At 45.5% G+C, this 25,397-nt stretch overlaps 1 protein-coding gene and 1 pseudogene across 1 annotated transcript; both read left to right on the top strand.

The window, feature by feature from the left end:
- Positions 1-8,541: 8,541 nt before the first annotated feature.
- LOC112876748 lies at positions 8,542-9,878 on the top strand (annotated as a pseudogene).
- A 2,411-nt stretch (positions 9,879-12,289) lies between these two features.
- Positions 12,290-13,861, top strand: LOC112877516 (acyl-[acyl-carrier-protein] desaturase 6, chloroplastic-like). The gene is made up of 2 exons (XM_025941838.1): positions 12,290-12,519; positions 12,617-13,861. Exons 1-2 carry the CDS (start codon positions 12,380-12,382, stop codon positions 13,749-13,751), a joined length of 1,275 nt encoding a protein of 424 aa, XP_025797623.1. The 5' UTR covers positions 12,290-12,379; the 3' UTR covers positions 13,752-13,861.
- The last annotated feature ends 11,536 nt before the right edge of the window (positions 13,862-25,397 follow it).

Here is a 25,397-nt window from a genome sequence, read left to right on the forward strand (position 1 = left end):
CACTTAGCAACTTCATTTATTTTATTAACTAAACATTGTTATTAACCTTAGGTTATTATTTAATTATGGCTGATTTTTTATTAATAAAGCAAACCTTAAGTTAGGGAAAATAAACTAATAATATGAAAATTATTCTAAGTGGGTTTAATTGAAATAACATTACCCTAGATTTTTCAGAATATTTAGTGCAATAAATAAATCACAACAGTTAACTTAATTAAACTACATAGATAACTTGAATGAATTTTACAGAGCAAGATACTTCAAAACAGGAGCTACAAAATTTACTGAGCATAGATTTGTATTAGATATATTTACTACAGTTTTATTGGAATTTTAATCTAAAAGGAACAAAATTAAACAAGATCAAAATTGAATTTTTAAGATGCAATTATAACTGGAGTTTTACACTAAAACTAGGGTTCAAAATTTAAGGTCATCATAAACTATTCAAGATTAGTATTCCAGAAAAGTTTTAATACTTTTCATGCATAATAATTATTATTTATGAATTACCTTTGAATTTAAGCTTGAAACTTATAACTCAGGTTATATTAGGTTTCTAATTCTCAACTTTTTATGATGGATCCTACTTATAAAGATCAAGTTATGGTAGAAATTTCATCCATACATAGGAACAGATGCTTTTGAAATAAACTTGTGAAGGTTTTATTAACATATAACAAAGGTAGCAAAATACTCTAGCTAGAGGGCTGATCTAAGCCTCAAAAATTTACACAAGGCTACTCAAATTATATGCAACACATGCTCCAAAAATCAACAGCAGCAAGGCTATAGATCACAAGATTCAATTAAAGCATCCCTTTACTTGTATTTAAAATACAGAACAAACTATACATTTTCATAGAATGATTATGAAATAAAAGTTGTAGAATTCATCACAAGGATTCTAACCCAACAAATTTGGTATTTTTCTGATTTTTCTAGGATTTTCTACACATTTTTGAACTTCACTGATTTGAAAGAGAGGGAGGGACTGAAACTTTGCATAAAGGACCCTAGAAGAATTTGAATGGTTGCAATGTGGCCCTTGGCCGGAGTCAGAGCGGGGGACACAACTTTGACCGTTGATTCCGGCGAGGCTCGTCACCGGCGGCGGGGGAGAAGAGGGGGAAAAGCACGAGGGAGTCGAGGGCAACCTTCTGGGGGTTTTGGATGGGGTCGGGGAGGTCTGTGTGGGCCTGCCCACGGCGAGGCAGAGGCGGCGGCCGGGGAGAGCGGCGCGGCGGCGCTCCGGTGTCCGCACGGGGAAGGGGATTGGCTGGACAGCTGCGCGAGGATGAGGTGGAGCTAAAGGCGGGGTCAGTGCAGGCGGAGCAGCTATGGAGGGGTGGGACGACAGTGAGCTCAAGCTCGCCGGCGTTCGGGCAGCAATGGCGACGGCGTTCCGAGGCGTGGAAGTGGAGAAGGAAGAGAAGAATGCGACCAACAGCTCGGCGGGGTAGTTGTAGTACTCAAGTGCATGCAAACACGGGGACTGGGCGCTCGATTTGGGGCTTGCCACGGCGGCGGCTCGGTGGCGGCCGAGCGGCGGTGGCACGCGCGTGGCGAGCGCAGGAGACGCCAGGGAGGGAGGGGAGCAGAGGTGGGAGGAGGCAGGGGCGACGCGTGGGCACGTGCAGGAGCTGGAGGTGGAGCTCGGGTACTGCGCCGGCGGTGAGCGGCGGTGTCAGAGCGGAACAGAGGGGGAAGCAGGGCGCCAGAGGAAGAAGAAGCAGGCAGGAGTCAGAAGGACCTGTTTGCAAATTGAGAAAATTCCAAGGACTCCTCTGTAAAGAAAGATTTCCCATTGATACAAAATCCTAGTGAGAAAAATATCTAAAGTAAAGTTGTAAAGAATTTCAAACCCTACAATAATGCTTTAAGGTTCAAGTTCAAAATCTCAAAGGATACAGTTTTATTTTAAATTTTTGAACCCAACTCAAATTATAAAGCTTTTGTTATAATTAAGCAAAATGCTTTAAGGTTTAGGGTCTTTTTGCCAGATTGCATGCAGTGTAATCATGACTAACCTTTTTACACTTTAGCCCTTAAGTAAATCTGAGTTTTACTTTTATCTTTCAACCATTTCACATGTAAACCCTTATACCTTTGTGTTAATTACACATAGGTCCTTAGTTTCCAACAAAAGCCTATTTTTCTTAACTTTCGCACTTTTCTTCTCTATAATCATTTAGGTTTGACACTTAATAATATATTCACCCAATTACACTCAAGGACTTTTACAAATCATAATTTACAAATATACCCCTAGCTTTCTTTACAACTTATATACACCATAGCATGTATTCATATAAGACATCCAAACTTAGTGTCTAGGTTGCTGACTACCTGGATGTTAAAGAACCTATGTATTGTGTCTGAGTCCTTATCGAATAGATGCTCTGCTAATAGGACCGGCAGAAGTCGAGTGATTTCCTATCACTCGCGCGATATAGGAATTGAATGTTTACTATTCTGCAATCACTATAAGGATGATGGACGGGGTCATGTGCAGTATCATGACTTGAAAAGTTACCCCATCTGTATTGATAAAAGTTGCTAAGGTCGCAGCGTATGGTAGCTGTGGTTAAGCGTTTGAAAGTACTAGCCACATGCCGTGAAATATGGAAAGCGGTAAGCCTAGTAACCAATCAGCCCGAGGAGTTGATGACGACATCACTCCTATGGATATACAAGAGGTTCCTTCGCTGGACATTCAAACCATTCAAGCTCCAATCACAAGAGCTCGGGCGCGACAATTAAATTTAGAGGTGAGCTCGCTCCTAAGCGTTTCTGTTAATAATTGTGAGAATGGTTGCTACCTAATTTTTACAATATGATTAGGAACCAAGGAGAGGCCCAGGGAACACATGGAGAGGAGCATGGAGGTGTGGAGGAACAGCAAGGGCCGCCAAGCCACATGGAGACCCAATCCAATTTAACTTCGAGTCCACCTCGGAGTCCAGGATCAGCCTGATGTAAATTGGACGCCCAGGCCACATCCGAAGTCCGAATTCGATGATCCACATATGGACGGAAAGATAATTTCATGGAGCTTCTATTGGCATTGGTTTCAGGTCCAAACTCCTTCTGAGTCGTCGGAAATTGTCCGAGGAAGTTGGCGTCCAGATTCTGTTCCGGTGCTGCGACATCGTATTTTGGCCTTTGGGCCGTGTATCTTTGTTGAGCCCATTAGGGGCGCGTTCAGGGGGAAGCCACGCCCCTATTCCCTATATTTCAGTAGCCGCCGCCCTCATTAGGGTTCGGGTTTTGCTTTAGATCAATCTGTCTTTGAACAGTCGCCATCTTTCGGTTTGTAGAACCCCAACTTTCGAGCTTAATCAATCATCTGCAGTTGTCACTTTAATTTGAGTGCTGCGTTTCTATCGAGTTCTTGCTTGTGTTCTTCGTTTCGCAGGCAGGGATTAGCCTTCTCGGCGAGGTCAACCGGATTGTGGCTACAGTTGATAACCAAAGGAGTTGTGGTGCTAAGATTGCGGGGTTCGAGTTGCTGACTTGAAGCCGGATCGGTGTGTCGCATTCCGACCAAAACGAGTTTTCCTTCACCTGACGGAAGATCGGGCACCCCCGTTCATATCAGGAGTGGACATACCTCCTACCACTCGTAATTTAGTTTTTTCCACATGCACCGACGTGCAGGAATACGTTCGGCACAGCGGATAGGAGTACGGTCATGTAGTCGTGCTACAGACATTCGTCCTGCATATTGGATGTGCGTATGGTCCTACAGTCGCTTGTGGTGGCCCTGATCCATGAGTCGGAATGAAAGGCAAATGGTTGCTTCGGAATGATCATTGGATGTTCCAAGCATGTGTGTTAGGTTTACCCTTGCAAGGTTATGAAACTTGATTCAGAATCATCCGTTTCTTGTGGAGATTGAGACTGCTTATTCCTTCTGCCACATAGAGTAAGAACAATAACTATTGTTGTAATAATATTGATGGATGTTAATCTCTTCCTTGCTCGTCTAGTATAGGTGCTTACCTAGAATGGTTAATGCAACTAGAAGCTGAAAGCTAAAACATGAAAGTTAGATCATACTCTTTGTTGCTTTTCAGCTGAAATTAAACTCAGAACCATTACAAGCCTTCATAAGTCTAGTTACATGGCAAAGTATACCATAAAATGGGTAAGTCTTGCTGAGTATTAGCATACTCAGTCTTGCTAGTCTGTCTTTCAGGTATGGCCTATGTGAACCAAACGGATTGTCCAGCCTGGCCATCCTCTGTTCCGTTTGGCTGGTCCGTGGAATGGGATCTATCCCCGGCCGGCAATGACCCTCCGGAATGACGCCATGTTTTGGGCTGAGCGTGGTGTCAACTTTCACGACACGTGTAGTCGCGTGTGAATTTCTTCCGCTACTACTTTGAACAAGCTGTTTAGCTTGTTGTTTTAAACAATATTTTTATAAGTTTACTTAAGTCTGAAATAGATTGTAATAATGTTTAATATTTCTGTAAATTAAAGTTGATGAACTGTGGTGTGATTGTAAACTCGTCTTCGTGCGAGGTAAACCAACCTTGATCCTGTGTAACCGTGGTTGAATCAGGCGGTGACCCGACAGACCAATGGGTTGTTCCGTTTGAAGTGCGTTGAGTTAGTATCGCCTGTATAGTGATGACTAGCACACTTGAGCTGGAATAATTCAAGCGGTTCTACCATACAAAGAGGATAAACATCCAGTTTTTCATATTTGACGCTGAGATAGAGGATACAATCATTAGGACAAGCATGAATCCTCTGTACATCCAATCCAAGAGGGCAAACAACATTTTTTGCTTCGTATATTGTCGAGGGCAGTTCATTACCCTCAGGAAGCATGTTCTTTACGATTCCAAGTAGCTCCTCAAATCCCTTATTGGTAATACCATCTTTTGCCTTCCACTGCAGCAATTCCAGTGTGATACCCAACTTTGTGTGATCCTGTTTGCAATCTGGATGCAGCAACTTTTTATGATCCTCCAACATCTTCTCAAACTTCTTTGACTCCTTCACAGTTTCACTGTCTTTCTATGCATCTAGCAACACCTAACCTAGTTCGTCATGTGGTTGCTCTTCTACGGCATTTTCTTTAGCCTCGTCCATTGGTTCATCATCAAAGGCACCCGCTTCGTACAAGTGAGCCAAGTTTGGAATGTTGTTATCATCATCAGCATCTTCATCATCTTCCATCAGAACTCCAGGTTCACCGTGCTTGGTCCAAATAGTATAACTATCCATGAAACCCCTTTCAATAAGGTGGACGTGTAGAGTGCTTCTTATAGAGAATTCCTTGTTATTCTACAAATGCGGCATGGACACCACATGAAACCTTTCGATGACCTGTGGGCCTCAGCCGCATTGCGAAAAGACGTTAGGCCATTAATCTACACCATGCTGCACCAGTCGCCGTATATCCATTGTCGGTCCATCTGCAATCATATTATCCACGCCATGGTGCGCCGGTCACACTAATTTTAGTAAGAAACTATAATCAAAGAGGCATATTTTTAACTATTACAATAATATGAATAATTAAAAGGTCTGAAATCTCCATCACACAACATACATGAATAATAAATTAAGAGGTCCAGTATTAAAAGGTCCAAATAACCATCACACACCATGACTAATTAAAAGGTCTACGTTAACATTACATATTATCAATTACACAACATGACTAATTAAAAGATCCAAAATTCTGAATAAGCTACATGCTAATACAAACTACTCATAAGACCTATTGACCGAGGCCTCGTGAACCGCCTCGTGAACTCTCGACACCGAACGTTCAATTTGTGCTATCCCCGATGCTTCACGCCTTGCATTACGTCAAGCCATCAACTTGCGATCATCATCCGTACCATGCAACTTGATATCTAATTGATGCTCTTCAGGGCGGAACTCAAGGGAATAGCCAGTGCGCCTCAAATGATTGCGTACCGACGCGCGAGCAAAAGCACGACGCTCCAATGCATCATGTTGCAAAGCTATTTCTACATATTAAACATTAATTACTCATTAATTAAATACTCATCATGATGGTTGAAGCACTAAACTACAGTATTTTCAAAAGTAAAACTAATTTCACTACACTTATCAAATAAATGTAAATAAGAGAATAAATTCTTAGAATTACAATGAAAATATACTCATACTCAGTAGCTATATTCAAATTACATCTTTGCATTCACATTCAACTTGACATTTCACATTCACTATTTCTAAACCCTAATTATTTTGACACTCTTCAGTTTGAGGCGGACACTCATCGTCCCATGGCATATGGGATGCAATCAAGGTTCAAAATATTTACTTAGGCTCTATATGCAAAAACCATCGAGAAGAAAATAAATCTTTGTTTAGGAACATGTATCTATCGTTAACCTTGACCCTGCGGTGATGACACTACTATTCGGGGCTAACAGTGATATCAGCGACACGGTGCGGCACAAGGATGTGATGGAGGGTACGTCCTTGGTCCGAATGGTGACATCCTCACCTTGCTCAAAGGTGAGGATTTCTTCATTGGGACCAAGACCGTACACCATCATCATGTCCTTATACTGCACCATGTCGCGAATATCATATTGGCTCCGAATGATGGTGTCATCACCATATCGTAAAGGTTAACAACAGATACATGTTCCGAAATAAAGATTTTTTTTTACATCTTGATGGTTTCAATAAGAGCCTGAATAAATACATTATTAGAGTGTCAAAATAATTCCTTCATAATACAAAATAAATACCAAGTATAAATAAGATATTTCACATATACTAATTATACATTTCACTAGGTTCAAAGCATAACAATAATAGCCACCCTTGGAAATACACGTGTTACTTGAAATTAACTGAAAACAAATATTAGCATAATGATATATACACACATGTCACTTGAAATTAATTAAAAAAATCACTCTATATTTCCCACATGCAAACTAACCACATTCAAATTCTAGTCATCGCTTCTAGTCATTCTCACTCTTTCTAATAATAAAAAATTTCTCTAAGTATAAAGCATAAAATGAAGCATGAACCATCAAAGAAGACAGGATGAAGTTGCTAACCTTTTGAGCACTTGAATGCGTGAAATCCTCACCAATCTTGAGAAAAATGGGCAGCACCTTCTCTCTAAAACGCCATGGGAAGAAAAAGCCTGAGCTCCAAATGAATGGCTCGGGCTGGGGGAGGAAGAAAGATGCTGATATACAGATGAAGGCACGTTAGTACCGGCTGGTGGCTCAAGCCGGTATTAGATTTCTCTATTTAGTACCGGCTCGAGTCTCCAGCCGGTACTATATATCCTTGGCGCCATTTAGTACCGACTAGAGCCCCCAGCCGGTACTAAAGTGGGACTAGCTGTTGCTCCGGCATCGGTGGCGCACTTTAGCAGCCGGTAGGCCGCGTTTGGTTCAGCGTTCGCGACCTGCGTTTGCGTTCGGAACGTCAAAGCCGAACCAAAGACCCTGGAACGCAACCCAGCATTTCGTAACGCACCTGCATTTTTACGTTCAGCTCCCACAGCCGGTCGCCCCTAGCTTTTCGCGGTGTTGCAGTGGGAAGATGGAAAAATTTACCCGCCTGCCATCGATTACACAACGTACCGGTTCGATTCTCCCTTTCCTTTTCCTTCGTTCTCCTCTCGCTTCCCCCAATCCTGCACCATTAGCGCTAGGGTTGGATGCCCTGCTCCCCCGGCGCCCGCGCCCCCGACCCCCCAGCGGCCGCGCCCCCGACCCCCCGGCGGCCCACCCCCGCGCTCCCGGCGGCCGCGCCCTGACCCCCCGGCGCCCGGGCCCGCTCCCCCGCCCCCCAGCGCCCGCACACCCCCTGCGCCCGCGCCCCCACCCCCGGCGCCCGCGCCCCTGCTCCCACGCCGGGCGCACCCCTGCTCCCACGGCGGCGCCCCTGCTCCCCACGCCGGCCGCACCCCTGCTCCCCATGCCAGCCGGTCCTGAAGGTATGTGCGGTCTCCTTCCTTCAAAAATTCCTATATGTTAGAGATGGATGCATGCGTCTGGAGCTCACGAAGGGAATGAATCCGTGAAATTTGAAAAGCGTAGTGGTAGCTGCCTTGTAGTTTCGATCCTCTGGATTGGTCAATCGAATGCATCATCATAATACTGTCAGCTAGTTAATTGGATTTGGATTGTCAAATGTATTATTGTCCTATCGAGAAACTTCTATTTATATAGAGATTAGTTGCAAGGAATAATCTTTGGATATTATAAGTTTTGTGATCTTATCTTTTGGTTACATGATTGCTTATCACAATCTGGATTATAGTCATTGGTATCTACCTTTTACTATTTGTTGGTAGGTCATTGTCATCAAGAATAAATAGGTCAACAAAGACCTTTATCTGTCACTATGCATATCAGATTCTATCTTTAATTGTGTTGTTACAGGAAAGTATGGTTAACCCTTTTAACTTGCAAGTTCCTTGGAAGTCTGGTTTGCTAGTTTTTTAAAAGTCCATTTTGATTGTTTGCACACCTAATTATTCTGTGCTAAGCAAGTATGGGTCTCTATATAGGCTTTTCTTTGGTGTAAGAAAGTAGATTGTAGAGGCATCGCTTTCAAATATTTGTAATAACTGTGTCTTGCAGTATTTTCTTCAGGTGTCTTTACTTTTTAAATTTATAAAGTACCATAGTCACCAGTTTATTTCTATTTTCTTAACATTTGGAATAATACATCAATTGCTTGTGAATGAAAAAATAGTTGATTGTGATCCTCACATTAGTGATGGGTGAAAAGGCGGTGTGGGATAATGCCACTTTGAAGCACTTCATTGACATTTGCAAGGAGGAGCTTATTCTTGGGAATAGACCAAATGGTTGTTTCACTAGAACTGGTTGGAAGAACCTTGAGGATAAACTTTTTGCAAGAACCGGGTTGAAACTAGTGAGGTCACAATTGAAGAATAAATTGGACAACATGAAAAAAGATTACACCGTGTTCATGGAACTGAAAAATGCTGCCACTGGGCTTGGATGGGATGATGCGAATCAAACTGTTGATTGTTCTAGCACGTGGTGGGATGAAAATCTTGCGGTGAGTTAAGTTTTGTTTTTTTAAGGGAATTCTATTTGCCTTTGTTATATTTTGTTCCTAACCTTGCTAAATTTATTTTACAGCGATGCAACAACCCAGAGAGAGGTATCAAGCGATGCAACAACCCAGAGAGAGGTATCAAGTGCGTCCATGTCAAGTTTCGAAAGCGGGGGCCGAAGTACCTTAATGATTTACATCTGCTGTTTGAGAAGGTGTATATCACCGGTGCTTCCGCATCATGTCCGGGAGATATTTCTTCAAGTGACTCGAGTGATGAGGAACCAGTGGAGATTACTCCCAATGAGAAACCAAAACCAGCAGGAAAGAAGCGCAAACAATTGTCTAGTCCGACTGAAGAGAAGGAGGAGAAGAGTCCATTTTTTTGGATGTACAAGAACACATGCATGAGGATTGAAAGTGCAACTGATAAAATTGGGTCAAGTCTTGAAGCATCATCAGCTCCTCCACAATCCAGCCCTGTTCCAACTATTGCACAAGCCATGAGAATGGTGAAGGATTGTGGGATTCAAGAAAAAACTGCTTTGATGTACAAAGCTCACTTATTAATCATGAAGCCTGAGTTTAGAGAGATGCTTAGTGCGCTTGAAACAAACGAAGGAAGGTTTGATTTGATTGAGAGGGAGCACGAGATAAAGAAGGCCACATAGATCAATTTCTCTTGTGTTTCAACCATTTATTTGCTTACGTTCTCGTATGTTCGAACAATTATCTTGTATGTTGGAACTAGTGTTATTTTTTACGTTGGAACCAGTTTTGTTATGTATGTTGGAACCAGATTTGTATTGTATGGTGGAACTATTTTTTTCGTGTATGTTTAATAATTTTTCTTGTATGTTGGAACCAGTTTTGTCTTGTTTGTTGAAAGCGTTATTTCTGCATTTTTTGAACAATTTACTTTGTTTATGTAGATGGATGCGAATATGGAAGAGCTGGCTAGAAAAGGCCAGCAGTCTCTTCTTTCACTAAATGAGTTATCTCAACATGCTGCTCTTCTTCGAAATCTGGCTGCTCTTTACAATGAGCGATATGCTAATAAAGCTGAATATAGAGCAAAAGAAGATCCGGAATCTGGTTATGATTGGGTCATGAAGTGCTTCAAGCGTCCAAGATACTTTTACAAGATGTTTCGGATGAGTACAGAGGTTTTTATGACTCTTCATGATTTATTGGTGTCTTCATATGGTTTGAAATTCTCTAGAAATGTTACATCAATAGAATCATTAGCAATGTTCTTATGGATTGTTGGAGGGCCTCAGTCATTTTCCCAAGCTGAAAACCGTTTTGTCCGGTCAACATGGACAGTTCATATGAAATTTAAGGAGGTATTGAAGTGTTTACTTAAATTAGCAAAACATAAAATGAAGCCGAAGGATCCAACATTTAGCAATAAACATGAGAAGTTGAAAAAACATCGTTTCTGGCCTCATTTCAAGGGTGCTATTGGTGCAATAGATGGATCACATATTCCGGTTATTGTTCCAGTTGATGAGGTAATTAACTACACTTATCGTCATGGATATACATCACAAAATGTACTTACCATATGTGACTTTGATATGAGGTTTACATTTGTGGTTGCTGGATGGGCGGGTTCCGTACATGATACACGGATCCTTAACCATGCATTGGCAAACTTTCCTTCATTTCTTGTACCTCCTAAAGGTAAATAGTCCCTTATACACTTTGATCATCATTTTTTACAATGCTAACTTATTTTTCATTTTCAGATAAATACTATCTTGTTGACTCCGGTTATCCAAATCGAACTGGATACCTTGCACCTTTTAAGGGGACTACGTACCATATACCAGAATTTCATTATCATCGTGGACGTCCACCGCAAGGAAAGCATGAGTTATTCAACTTTTTGCACTCCTCTCTCCGCTATATCATTGAGCGAGCATTTCGAGTTCTCAAGCAAAAATGGCGCATATTGAAAGCTATGCCGAGTTTCTCAGCTGACCGGCACAAAGAGATCATTATAGTTTGTTTTGCGCTACACAATTTCATTCGTGATAGTCAATTGCGTGATAAGGAGTTTGAGAGGTGTGACGCAGATGAGGAGTATATGCCAAGAGCATCAAATGTTGAGGAACAAACTCAAGATGATGGTCGTGAGATAGAGGGAGAGAATAAAGTAACTATGAACACAATTTGTGATAGGATAGCTACTTCGATAGAAAATGCAAGGGGAACATGAGATTGCTATGTAGCTGACAACTCTTTTGAAATGAACAATGCACTTATTTATATATGTAATATAATTTCGTGAAAAATATGTCGTCAATGCAAAGTTTACATCATTAGTCTCATTTTACATATAAACAACATATCAGGGTCTCAGGGGCATTACGGACATTTTACATCAATTCACAGTTTCACAGCAGGTTGAACCAAACGGCGTTCAGCTTTTTCACAGCAGCTTTCTCACAGCAGCTTTTTCACAGCAGCTTTTCCATAGTAGCTTTTTCACAGCTCACAGCTGAACCAAACGCACCCTAAATGGCTCCCCGAAGCACTATTCTTTTGGCCCGGTACTAAATGCATACACTAATACCGGCTCAAAATGCAGCCGGTACTAGCGCCACGGACGAATGCTCACTTCTCTGGGTGTGCACCAAATGTGGTGGCCAGTTAATGACGGCGTATGGGAACGAGGCAGACTCGTTTGTCATTATAGCAGCCTACTATGTCAATTAATCCTATCCATCAATGGGTGGGGACTAATAATCCAAGTTCCTGTGCAGCCAGCAACCAAAAACGACAAGAATCCTGCAGAGGAAACACTGTGGTCTCTATCTGCTCGTCACCAAATCTACAGGGAACTAGTTGCATTCATTCACAGACCGACGACGACGGGGGCCACGTGAAGTGTTGAAAAATCTTGTATGGCCTGGTAAGGGAGGATAACTAGGAGGTACTGTGAGTATAAATAGAAAAAAAAACTAGGTGGTACTGCCTCAGGGATATTGAAAACCGGCTGGCAAGGTGTAACTGCATGCATAGGCGATGTGCCCTCTCGATACATGAATGGGCATGCATGTGCCCCAAGACAGACGGAGTAACTCAATGCCACCCACTCCTACCAAACAACGGCGCGGTAGTAACTGCGAATTATACTACTAATGACATGGGGTATCTAGCTGCTCCGCGGCTATATATAAGAACGCCCCCATGGAATGGTGTAGCCAGCAGGACTCATCAACATTCACAAATCACACAGCCTCTGATTCTCTGGTAGTGGTGAGCTCGAGCGATCTAGATCTGTGGTTAGCCAGCAGCTTCCAACACCATGGCCTTGGCAGCAGCAACCTTGCTCAGGTTTATTGGGTACCCGGCGTGTAAACCAAATGCTCCTGCTGGTAGAAACCGCTACTGCAACCCACACACAACTGCCGGCAATGGTGTCATAGCCATCAATCGCAGCAGTTGGTACGTCCGTACGTGCATAGATTACTCTAGAGGTTAATTTTTACAGGCTCTGTTGACGTACGATAACTGCACATGCTGAGTGCCTGCAAGATTGCAGGAGGTGCAGGAATAGGGCTACAGCGAGCAGAGAAGTTACGGCCGCGGCCGGACGCCGGCGAGACAAGGAGGACGAATGGCCCAGCTACCTGACGCCGGATAGACTGGACTTGCTGAGGGAGATGGAGCCGTGGGTGGAGGAGCACGTGCTCACGCTGCTCAAGCCCGTGGAGGCGTCCTGGCAGCCGTCCGACATGCTGCCGGATCCGGCGGCCCTGGGCAGCGACGGCTTCCACGCCGCGTGCCTCGAGCTCCGCGCGGGGGCGGCGGAGGTGCCGGACGAGCTCCTCGTGTGCCTCGTGGCGAACATGGTCACAGAGGAGGCGCTGCCCACGTACCCGAGCGGGCTGAACCGCTTCGAGGTCGTGCGTGACACCACGGGCGCCGACCCCACGCCGTGGGCCCGCTGGATCCGCGGGTGGTCCGCCGAGGAGAACCGCCACGGCGACGTGCTCAACCGCTACATGCACCTCTCCGGCCGCTTCGACATGCGCGAGGTGGAGCGCACCGTGCAGCGCCTCATCCGCGACGGGATGAGCTTCCACGCGCCGGTGAGGAGCCCTTACCACGGCTTCGTCTACCTCACCTTCCAGGAGCGCGCCACGGCTATCGCGCACGGGAACACGGCGCGCCTCGTCGGCGCGCGCGGCGCCGGGGACGCTGCGCTCGCGCGCATCTGCGGCACCGTCGCCGCCGACGAGAAGCGGCACGAGGCGGCCTACACCCGTATCATGGGGAAGCTCTTCGAGGTAGAACCGGACGCCGCCGTGCGCGCAATGGCGTACATGATGCGCCACCGGATCGACATGCCGACTGGCTTCATCAATGACGGCCGCCATAGCGGCCGCGACTTCTACGATCGCTTCATCGCCATCGCACAGCTGGCCGGCACGTATACGGTTTCCGACTACCGCAGCATCCTGGAGCACCTTATAGGGCAGTGGGGCGTGAAGGAGCTCGCCTCGGGGCTCTCCGGCGAAGGGAGGCGCGCGCGTGACTACCTGTGCGCGCTGCCGAACAAAATGCAGAGGATGGAAGAGAAGGTCACGGAGAGAGCAGTCAAGGCAAAAAACAAGCCCACTCCTATCCCCATCAACTGGGTCTTCGATAGGACCATCAGTGTCGTTCTACCCTGATCCTGTATAAGTATGCAATTAGTTTGCGAATAAAGAGAGAGCTTTATTAGAGAGACTAGGAGAGTTCTTAGATTCCTGCTCAACCAAAACTTTCGAACACAGGACGGGAATCTAACCTTACAATATCACACTCTGACACAAACATTTGGTATGGCTAGCAAGCTCATCTACAACCATTTTCTGCTCTACCTGTACATTGGTTAGCACATTTCTTGGGATAATGGGATGTTCTTCGTACGACGGGTACCACTACCACAGACAGCCTTATTACATGCGCGTCAACCATATTCATGGCAGCGTGTGCCGATTCCAGGTGGAACGTTCGCTGAAGGATAGCTGGTAAGGTCATTTGTGGTGCAAGTTTCATAAGGATTTTATATGCATTGAATAGGGTGCCACATCAGCAAATTATTAAATTATTAGATGATGTGGTATAATATTTATAATGAGAGTGTCACATCCGGTTTTAAGAATAAAACCGAATGCGTAATAATATGTATGATAGGATCAAGTTCCATACATACAGTGACTTTATTAGTGAATAATCAGCAATAGTATCACGAAAAGAGAACTAAAAGACTATAAAAGATTATCAGAGTTATATAGCTTATCCTGGAAACGAAAACTCCAAACTTCACAGGCAATCGGCCGGGGGTTGCATAAGCCTAGAACTTAGCATCATCTTCAAAAGATTTCACATCACTTTCTTCTCTGAGCAGCAATTATTACAAGCGTGAGTACACTTATGGTTGATACTCAGCAAGTGTTGGGAATTATATGACATAAAGGCCAAAAGTAAGGAAAGGCTGACTGTCTTACTGCGATAAGCAATTTTAGTTGGTCAAATTTTATTAGCACCTGATTATTAAGGTATAAGTTCATACCAACCCACATTAAAAGAGAGAGAAGAGATACAACATAAGCATATCCAAAACCATATACATGGTTCACGATTTAATTAATCTTCAAGTTCATTAATCTTGTGAGGGTCCAAGCCGCTCTTAACTATGAGCACGGCTGATATATCAGTTTTCACTCCGCAGAGATTGTACACTTTTACCCACAATTCGTGTCTCCTAATTTGCCCGAGGTAGCTAGCCTCTTAAATACTTCCGAGGTGAGTGGCAAGAGATTCACTACGAGGCCTTTACAAAGATTCTCTTACTTATGACAATCCGCTAAGGTTTCAAGTCAAAACAGTCATAACTCTTCCTAATGAGAAAGTGCCTTAGCCAAGGATCACATATCATAAAGCCTCAAGAGGACTCAGCTATACCCCATCGATGCAACCCTTCTTGCCCTTTCGGTAAGATTATCATAAGCTCGAGTCTCTAATTAATTAGCCAAGACCAGAGTCATATAGTACTGTGGTTACACTATTTTCCTAGATGGTTCTCCATATTCCGATTAAACAGATGATCTTGTGAATAACAACACAAAGAGCATGAACATGAATAATAAAACAGGTGCAGCATCATCATTGTTGTTATCATCGTTATAAATTATTTCCAAACCAAAACAAGTTATAGCAACTAAGCAATAACTAACTAACACAAAGATAAAACCCAGGTTAGCAAGGAATGATCATAAAGACTAGGCATATTTTTAATTAGGATCCATCAGGTTAAGACACATGCATGCATAAAGAAAAGTTGTTTCTATTTGTAATTGTTAGGATAAAAGAATGATCAAGAAAACACTTGCTTTTCTTTTAGAGAATAGTTGCTCAGAGTCTTCAACTCTGGTTCTTGAAACTCTAAATCTTCAAAGCTCTTGGATCGCGCTCCTTCTAACATCAAACGAGCATCGGGCCCAAGCAAAACAACAAACAAACAAAAAGAACAACTAAGAACACATACACCAAACAAAAAGAAAGCTTTAAAAAAGTGAACTAAAGGATATGGCTCGTTGCTACGATCACGAGAGCGCAAGAAACGAGGAAAGCGGAGCTACGGTTGAAAAGAAACAGCTATCGGAATGTTTATGTTATAAAAGAGAACAAATAAACTATAAGCTTCATTTATTTTAATTTAGAAAACTAGTGTAAAATATATTCAAAAGAGAATATCCCTAATTATAATTAACTCATATTATATTTGTATTTATAAAGACGAGGTACAACTTAGTCCAATTTTATTAATAATTTTCTAGGTATAAATTACACTTGTTAAACAATTAATTAGCAAAGAAGTTATGAGAACATCTAAACACATAAATTCATATGATTCATGTTGAACTAACAAATTATAACTAAAACACATTTATGCTGGTATTAATCAAGTTACATTAATTAATAAAACCGGAGTATAGATCTAATTGGATTTTAATTGGAAAAACTAGATGAGAGGTCATTAGTCAAATTAAATCTATTTTGAATTTTAAAAACAAGAACTACGATACAACAACGCTATAAAACGATAGCTTAGGGTTTTAGAAGACTAATGCAAAAAGAACATATCAAAACAGACCTAAAACACGGAAACTATACAGGAAACAAGGTTCGTAAGGACCTATATGTGATTAACTATAGATTTCAGGGGCTAGCAGGGAAGATCTACAAGACACAGAAACAATGCTCGCAAATTAGGAAAATTTTAGGGTTAGATCTGAAAAAGACCACGGGTGGGGCTTGTCAGACCCGGGACTACGGGACTATGTACATAACGTAGTTTAAACAGGATTAGGAGATAGGGCTTGTCCTATCTCTTTTCTGTGTTGTTCTCTACTCGCATGCGAAGTAGGACTAGTCGGTACAGAAGGAAACTACTTGAGTTGTACTCGAGTACGATTCCTTGGCTAGTATTGGACTAGGATTCATGTAACCCTGTCCTCTCGGATATATAAGGGGGGGCAGGGACCCCCTCGAAACATAACATCAACACCCAAGGTAATACAAATCACCATACAGGACATAGAGTATTACGCACATCACGGCCGAACCTATCTAAACCTTGTGTTCCTTGCACCTTCGAGTTCCTGATCTCGGCATCTCCCAACCTAAACTTACCACCTCGGGTATACCACTCGGTGGGCAACCGGTAAAACACCGACAGCTGGCGCGCTAGGTAGGGGAGCGCATCGAAGATCCACCGGCGAACTCGATAGCATCATTCAAGTTCACCAGTGATGTGCCCCTTCAGAGCATAACGTTTGTTTTCGGCTCATGGGTTTGCGTCGCAGATGGTGCGGGTAGTTTCCGTCGATTCCTCATCGACATGAAGCCGAAAACTCCCGCGACGAGTTTTCATAGCGACCTCAACGAGTTTGTCGATAATCTCGACGACTTGTCAATCCATGGTTCCGCTACGAGGACCGAGGAGGAGTCTGCTTTCGGCGTGACTTCATCCGGCACCGCAACAACCTTGCTTGGGTTGGACTCATTCCAATCTGAGGTCTCGCGTAGCCAATCACGACTCGGTCTATGCAATTTGGCCACTGATCTTCAGGAGGTCAGGAGGCCAACAACCCCGAGTCCCTCTCCACATTGGAGAAGGACTTGGACTCTTTGCTCCAAATTGGAAAGCCCGAAGCCACCGCATGCCGGGGGGCCTTGGCTTGTCTTGGTCACAACGGTCTGAAAATCACCTCTACTCTAGAGGGCCGTTTCATGCATTGGCAAGGCATGAAACTCCTTGATCTACTCGAGGCCGAAGACCGACTTGTGGCACACCTTGAGCCCTTGCCTTTTAAGGAGTGCAGGCCATTAGCCACCATGGTAGAGGAGTCAACCGAGCTAGTCGATGCGAGCTCTGATGAGCTTATCTCACGCCAGGTGCTGATGGCGGAAGAAGACAAGGATGATGGCGACTTGCCCATCATCGAATTTGATGCGGTATCTGAAGATGAGGCCATAGCCAACACCGGCGATGAAAACGACGCCGATCGTGAGGCACGGAGGACTAGGAACAGAGCTCGCGCAGCCCGGCGAAGGAGGGTCAATGAGCGCATGCGATCTATGCATCGCGAGCTAGACGCCGAATTCGCTGCCGTATGCGAGTGGGACTTCAGGACTCCGGTGGCCAACATCGCCAGGGTAACTGCTATACTCGAGCGTAGTAATGATCCAAACGTGCGTTAAGCACTTTGTTACACATAGAGGGCTTGGATTCAGCCTGATCAACAAAACCCAGCGTCTACTGTCAGGGAGGAGCGCGTGGGAGAAAGCCGAAGCCAGGCTCATAGCCGAACGGCAGGCGGCCGTCCTCGACTTCAACACAGCAACAACAACGACAACACTCGCGGGAGTGAGGCCCCTGGTGGGAGGCAGTAGCCACCTCCAGGGGGTAACCCACGACAGGCCAATCATCAGCCTCCTCCAGAAGACCTACGCCAGCGAATCAATGAAGGACGCGATGCGTGGTCCATAATCAATTCCAGGCATAGAGAGCGCGAAGTAGCCGAGACAGAGGGTACTGACTACAGCGACCGTTTTCCAGCTTTCTCTGCATGGTTTAGCAGTTATAAGTACCCTGAGGGCTTCAAGCCGATCGGGATAACCAAGTATGATGACAAGCAAGCTCCTTAGCAATGGCTACGTTGCTACTCCACCGCCATTGAAGTCGTAGGGGGCTCCAACATCACCAAGGTCATCTACTTTCCGATGGCTTTGGACCCTGCGCCGCTCATATGGTTGGAGAGCCTCTGCAACAACTCGAGCGACTCCTAGGAGCGGCTCAAGAAGGTCTTCATCGACAACTTTCAGGGGGCGATCACTTGCGCAGGTACTCGTCACGATCTTGCTCAATATAAACAGGAATGTAACAAGCTCCTACGGTCCTATACATGCCGTTTCTTTGACGTCTGTGCTACCATTGCGAATATCTCGGAGGAAGACATCATCGACTGCTTCTACAATGGCATCACCAACCTAGGCATCTACAGAGACTTTGAGAGGAACAGACCGAAAACTGTACATGATGCACGACTGGTCTGAGCAGGAAGAAAAGATACGGGAGCGGTTCCCAGGGTGCAATGATAGCAACCTGAGGCGTCCAAAAGACAACCGTAATAACAAGAGCCAGCGGGACTACTCGGGTCCATCCCGAAAGCGCAAGCCAGACGATCTCGTCGCGGCTGTGGATCGTCCCTCGTGAGGCAAGAAGACAACGACACAGGAGGAGTTTGAAAAGCTCCTGCAGAAGAAATGCCCATGGCATCCAGGTGCCAATCATGCGGCAATTGATTGCTACCACCTCCGGAGGACATTTAGCAATCCTGGTGGCAGCGAGAAGAACAAGCTAGTGGACAAAGAACCCAAGGACGACGACCAAGGGGACAAATCGCATAACACGAAGTTCTAGGATGCCTCAAAGACCGTCAACATCATCTTCGGGGGAGATGGAGACTTCGGTTCCAGGCGGGAACAGAAACTGCTTATCCAGGAGATCATGTCCGTCGAGCCGGCGGTACCATGACCACTCCGTTGGTCAGAGGTCCCCATCTTGTTCTCCTGTGATGACCAGTGGATAAGCTTCTCGAAGTTCGGTAAGTTCCCCCTAGTCCTGGATCTGGTGGTGGCAGAGGTCAGGCTCACCAAGGTGCTCATCGACGGCGAGAGTGGTCTCAACCTCATCTTCGCCAGCACTTTGAGAAAGATGGGTCTGTACTTCACGGACATGCTGGTTCCAAGCAAGTTTTCTTTCTACAGCATTGTTCCAGGTAATGCGGCACATCCACTTGGCACGGTGGTTCTTCCGGTCACCTTCGGCACGAGGGAGAACTACCGCACTGAGTTTATCAAATTTGAATTTGCCAACTTTGAATCTTCTTATCATGCCATACTGGACCGACCGGCACTCATCAAATTCATGGCAGTGCCACATTATATTTATTTGCTTCTCAAGATGCCAGGACAAAGTGGAGTACTCACTCTCCGAGGCGACTTGAAGAAGTTATATGATTGCAGCCAGGAGGCGATCCAGTATGCTTCGACTACGTGTGTGCCAGATGCTTCAGGGAAAGTACTCGCGGCCGTGCAGCAGCTCTCCCAAGCTAGGCTGGAGATCCCTTCAAGAAAGGCCAGCAAGTCGAGCATCCAGTCGACCGGCGACGTGGCCCTCAAGTCGATCCAGCTCCAGGAGAGTGACTCATCCAAGACCGCCGTTATGGGCGCAGGCTTAGATGAGAAATAGGAACTCGCGCTCGTCAGTTTCCTTCAGGCCAACCGAGATATATTCGCATGGAAACCAGCGGATATGCCAAGGGTGCTCAGGGAATTGATCGAGCATAGTTTGAATGTACACCGACAGGCTGTGCCCAAAAAGCAACGCCTTCGAAGATTTGCTCACGACAAGCGTGAGGCAATTAAACGGGAAATAGCTAAACTCCTCGCGGCTGGCTTCATTAAAGAAGTAATCCATCCAGAGTGGGTAGCTAATTCCGTCCTTTTAAGGAAAAAGAATAATGAATAGAGAATGTGCGTTGATTACACCGATCTCAACAAGCATTGCCCAAAGGATCACTTCGAGCTACCGCGCATTGATCAAGTTGTCGACTCGACGGCAGGTTGTGTACTCCTCTGCTTCCTTGATTGCTATTCAGGATATCACCAGATTGCGCTCAAGGAGGAAGATCAAATCAAAACCGCGTTCATCACCCCGTTCGGGGCATACGCTTACAAAACTATGTCTTTCGGGTTGAAAAACGCAGGAGCAACCTATCAGCGCGTGATTCAGATGTTCTTTGCTGATCAGCTACATTGGAACATTGAAGCTTACGTGGATGATGTGGTCATCAAGACCAGGAATCTCGACGACCTGATTGCAGACTTGGAAGAGACGTTCAGCAGCCTACGCAGTTTCGGTGGAAGCTCAACCCAACTAAATGCGTTTTTGGAGTACCATTAGGGAAATTGCTCGGGTTCATCGTCAACAACCGGGGAATTGAAGCCAATCCTGTGAAGTTACGGCCATCACTGCTATGGGGGCTCTGGCCACAATCAAAGATGTGCAGAAGCTAACAGGATGTATGGCAGCCCTGAATAGGTTCATCTCCCGACTCGGGGAGAGAGGAATACCCTTCTTCAAGCTCCTGAAACACCAAGATAAGTTCTAGTGGATGGAGGAGGCCGAGCGGGCCCTGCAAGATCTGAAATATCACCTTCAGTCTCCCCCGGTCCTTACAGCTCCACTGCCGGGAGAAGATCTACTACTCTACATTGCGGCGAAACTCATGTTGTCAGCAGTGCCATTGTAGTCGACCGTAGCGAGGAGGGCCATGCGTTTGGAGTGCAGAGGCCCGTGTACTTCGTCAATGAGGTACTCTCCGAATCTAAGGTACGATACCCGGCAGTTCAAAAACTTTTATATGCTGTACTGATTACATCAAGAAAGTTGCGCCACTACTTCGACGAGTACAAGATCACTATGATTACGGATTTTTCGTTGGTGGATATTCTTCACAATCAAGATACCACGGGGCGTATATCAAAGTGGGCACTGGAACTAGGGGCTTTGTCCATCGACTTCAAGCCACGCACTGCAATCAAGTCTCAAGCTCTAGTCGATTTTATGGCCGAGTGGCAAGAGAACCAAGTCCCAACTCCAGTCGACAAGCCAGAGCACTGGGCCATGTACTTTGATGGGTCTCTTAAGCTCGATGGCGGCGGCGCTGAAGTCCTATTTATTTCTCCACGGGGCGAACAACTGAAGTATGTCCTCCAGATCCTTTGGCAGGTATCCAATAATGAAGCCGAGTATGAAGCCTTGCTTCACGGGCTGAGTTTGGCGATATCACTAGGCATCAAGCGACTAATTGTATATGATGATTCCCTTCTTGTCATTCAGCCAGTTAACAAAGAGTGGGACTGCAACAAGGAGACGATGGACGCTTATGTACAAGAAGTGTGCAAGCTGGAAAATAAATTTTTTGGCCTGGAGGTTCATCATGTGGTACGGGAGTATAATGCTGGCATAGATGTACTATCCAAGCTAGGATCCACCCGCGCATAGGTTCCAGCAGGAGTTTTTGTCCAGGAGCTGAAACAGCCATCCATCATGCCCTCACCTCAGGTAACCACTGATGCTGGCCTTCAACAGCCTGATCGGGAGGTTATGATGCTTGGAGAGGACTGGAGAGAGGCTTATATCGACTTCATCCGGAATCAAAAACTACCAGTGGGGATGGACGCAAGAAGCGCAGAGGTAGCTCGTGTCATGCGCAGAAGTAAGGGTTTCGTCCTAGTCGACAGTAAACTCTACCGACGTGGTGCACGATCAGGTGTGCTCATGAAGTGCGTCACGAGAGAAGACGGCTGCGACATACTGCGGGAAATACATGAGGGTGTTTGCGGCAACCACGCAGCTTTAAAAATGCTGGTGGGGAAAGCATACAGAGAAGATTTGTGGTGGCCCACCGCAGTGTCCGATGTTGAGGATCTCGTGCGGAGATGCCAAAACTGCCAATTCTTTGGCAAGCATTCTCATGTCCCAGCTCACAGTCTCATCACCATACCACCATCCTGGTCGTTTGCTTGCTGGAGCCTTGATATGATTGGGCCCTTCACAACGGCGCCATGCGGTTTCACCCATGTATTGGTGGCTATCGACAAGTTTACCAAGTGGATCGAGTACAAGCTGATAGCCAAGCTCATACCCGATCGAGTCGTTGACTTCATCTCCGATATCTTGCATCGCTTCGGCTTCCCGAACACCATCATCATGGATCTGGGACCAAATTTCACGGCCAACCAGTTCTGGGAGTTCTATGAAAATGCATGCATCGAGGTCAAATATGTCTCTATTGCACACCCAAGGGCCAATGGTCAAGTCGAGAGGGCGAACGGCATGATAATCGAGGGCCTCAAGAAAAGACTCTATGATGAAAATAGCAAGAAAGGAGGAAAGTGGATACACGAGTTGCCACATGTCATCTGGGGGCTCAGGACTCAGCCGTCCAAAGCCACAGGACAAACACCATTCTTCCTTGTCTACAGCTCTGAAGCTATCTTACCAGCCGACATCATGTGGAAATCCCCAAGAGTTGAACTGTACAATGAAGGCGAGGCGGACGAAGCAAGGCAGTTAGAGCTTGACTCTGTCGAAGAGGCTCACTGCACCGCTCTTGTTCAGTCAGCACGATACCTGTAGGGGATCCGGCGATATCACAATCGCAACGTGAGAGAACGGTCATTCAGTATAGGCAATCTGATCCTATGCCGCATCCAAGACGAGTCTGGCTTACACAAGCTCAGCTCGAGGTGGGAAGGACCGTTCGTTGTCAAGCAGATTACAAGACTGGGGTCGTATCGACTACAATACCCCGAGGGTCAAGATGTCCCGAATTCCTGGAACATTCAGAACCTGCGCAAGTTCTACCCATAAAGAAGCACGCGTGGATAGCTATTCTCCGGACACCTATGCGGCCTTTTTTCTTCCGAATCAATTTGGAGGTTGCGTGCCACAAAATTCGGAATGTAAATTTTTCTGTTAACAGATGGAGGCTCCGGCCACGTTCATGTTTTATAAATTGACTTCTTGCCATAAGTTGTGACAGAGGCTACGGCCACGTTCTTGTTTTGTCAACTTCGTATTATAAGTTTTGACAGAGGCTTTGGCTACGTTCATGCTTTATATGAATCGACTTCCGCCGTGACCTTTGATGGTCGCTTGCGGCGATGATCTCATTTTTTCCAACAAATTCGATCCGTTCGATTAGGTTTATACCTAACTTGTTGGATGGGCTCGCATGAGGAGCTATTTCGACTACATCCAGAGTCGTTGCACTTGGGGTAGTTTCTTTTTCTACCATAAGCACGGCAGTCTCGCGGTGATGCTCGCATTTTTCCCAACAAATTCGATCCGTTCGATTAGGTTTATACCTAACTTGTTGGATGGGCTCGCATGAGGAGCTATTTCAACTACATCCAGAGTCGTTGCAATTGGGGTAGTTTCGTTTTCTACCATAAACACGGTAGCCTCACGGCGGTGCTCGCGTTCATTCCCAACAAGTTCGATCCATTCGATTGGTTCATACCTAACTTGTTGGACGCGCTCATATGAGGAGCAATTTTTTACTACGCCCAGAGTCGTTGCACTCGGGGTAGTTTCATTTTCCTTGCCATAAGCACAGCAGTCTCACGCTAATACTCGCATTCTTTCCTAACTGGTTAGACCCGTTCGATCGGGATATGTCTAACTTGTTGGATGGGTTCCTACTCGGAGCCACTACGACTACTTCCAAGGTCGTTGCACCCGGGGTAGCATCTACTACTTCGCCTTCCAATCTGGATGACAATTCAGCTAAGGCACATACAAGTAGAGACAACAACAACAACAACAACTTAGCCTTTTGTCCCAAGCAAGTTGGAGTAGGCTAGAGATGAAACCCACAGAAAACAAGAATAAGAAACACAAAAAGTGCACAAGCCAAAGGAAGAGTTAGGGGTTAAACAAAAAGTAACAAACGTCACGGTTCAGGTACATTAATTGCTAATCTCCAAGCGCTCCTATCCATAGCTAATTCCTTAGCGATATTCCACTCCTTAAGGTCTCTCTTAACCGTCTTGTCACAAGTTAGTCTAGGTCTACCTCTACCTCTCTTTACATTATCGCCCCGCTTTAAAACTCCACTACGCACCGGCGCCTCGGGAGGCCTCCGTTGTACATGTCCAAACCATCTCAACCGATGTTGAATCAACTTCTCATCGATAGGTACCACCCCGACCCTATCTCGAATCTCTTCGTTCCGGATTCTGTCCCTTCTTGTATGCCCGCAGAACCAACGCAGCATACGCATCTCTGCTACACTCAGTTGCTGGACATGTCGCCTTTTTGTAGGCCAACATTCAGCACCGTATAGCATCGCTGGGCGAATCGCCGTCCTATAGAACTTACCTTTTAGCCTCTGTGGCACCTTCTTGTCACAGAGGACGCCCGAAGCCTGCCGCCACTTCACCCACCCGGCTAAAATTCTATGTCTAACATCTTCATCAATGTCTCCATCTTTCTGAAGCATTGATCCTAGATACCGGAAAGTATCCTTCTTGGCCACCACTTGACCTTCGAGGCTAACGTCCCCATCCTCATGCCTAGTCGGGCTAAAGTCGCACATCATATACTCGGTCTTGGTCCTACTCAGTCTGAACCCCCTCGACTCTAACGTGTGTCTCCACAGCTCTAACTTCATATTAACCCCTACCCTACTCTCATCAACTAGCACCACATCATCAGCAAAGAGCATACACCAAGGGATATCACCCTGTATGTCCCTTGTGACCTCATCCATCACCAAAGCAAATAGATAAGGGCTCAATGCTGACCCCTGATGTAGTCCAATTTTAATTGGAAAGTCACTGGTATCGCCATCACATGTTCGAACACAAGTCATCGCATCCTTGTACATATCCTTGATGAGGGTAATATACTTAGTTGGAACTTTGTGTTTTTCCAAGGCCCACCACATGACGTCTCTCGGTACTTTAACATACGCCTTCTCTAGGTCAATAAAGACCATGTGTAAGTCCTTCTTCTCCTCTCTGCATCTCTCCATCAACTGTCGGACTAAGAAAATCGCCTCCATGGTCGACCTCCCAGGCATGAACCCAAACTGGTTTTGGGTCACCCTTGTCAATCCTCTTAGGCGATGCTCGATAACCCTCTCCCAAAGTTTCATCGTATGGCTCATCAGCTTAATCCCCCGGTAGTTAGT

The sequence above is a fragment of the Panicum hallii genome, chromosome 9, assembly GCF_002211085.1.
Source record: "Panicum hallii strain FIL2 chromosome 9, PHallii_v3.1, whole genome shotgun sequence".
In the NCBI taxonomy this organism is placed as follows: Eukaryota; Viridiplantae; Streptophyta; class Magnoliopsida; order Poales; family Poaceae; genus Panicum; species Panicum hallii.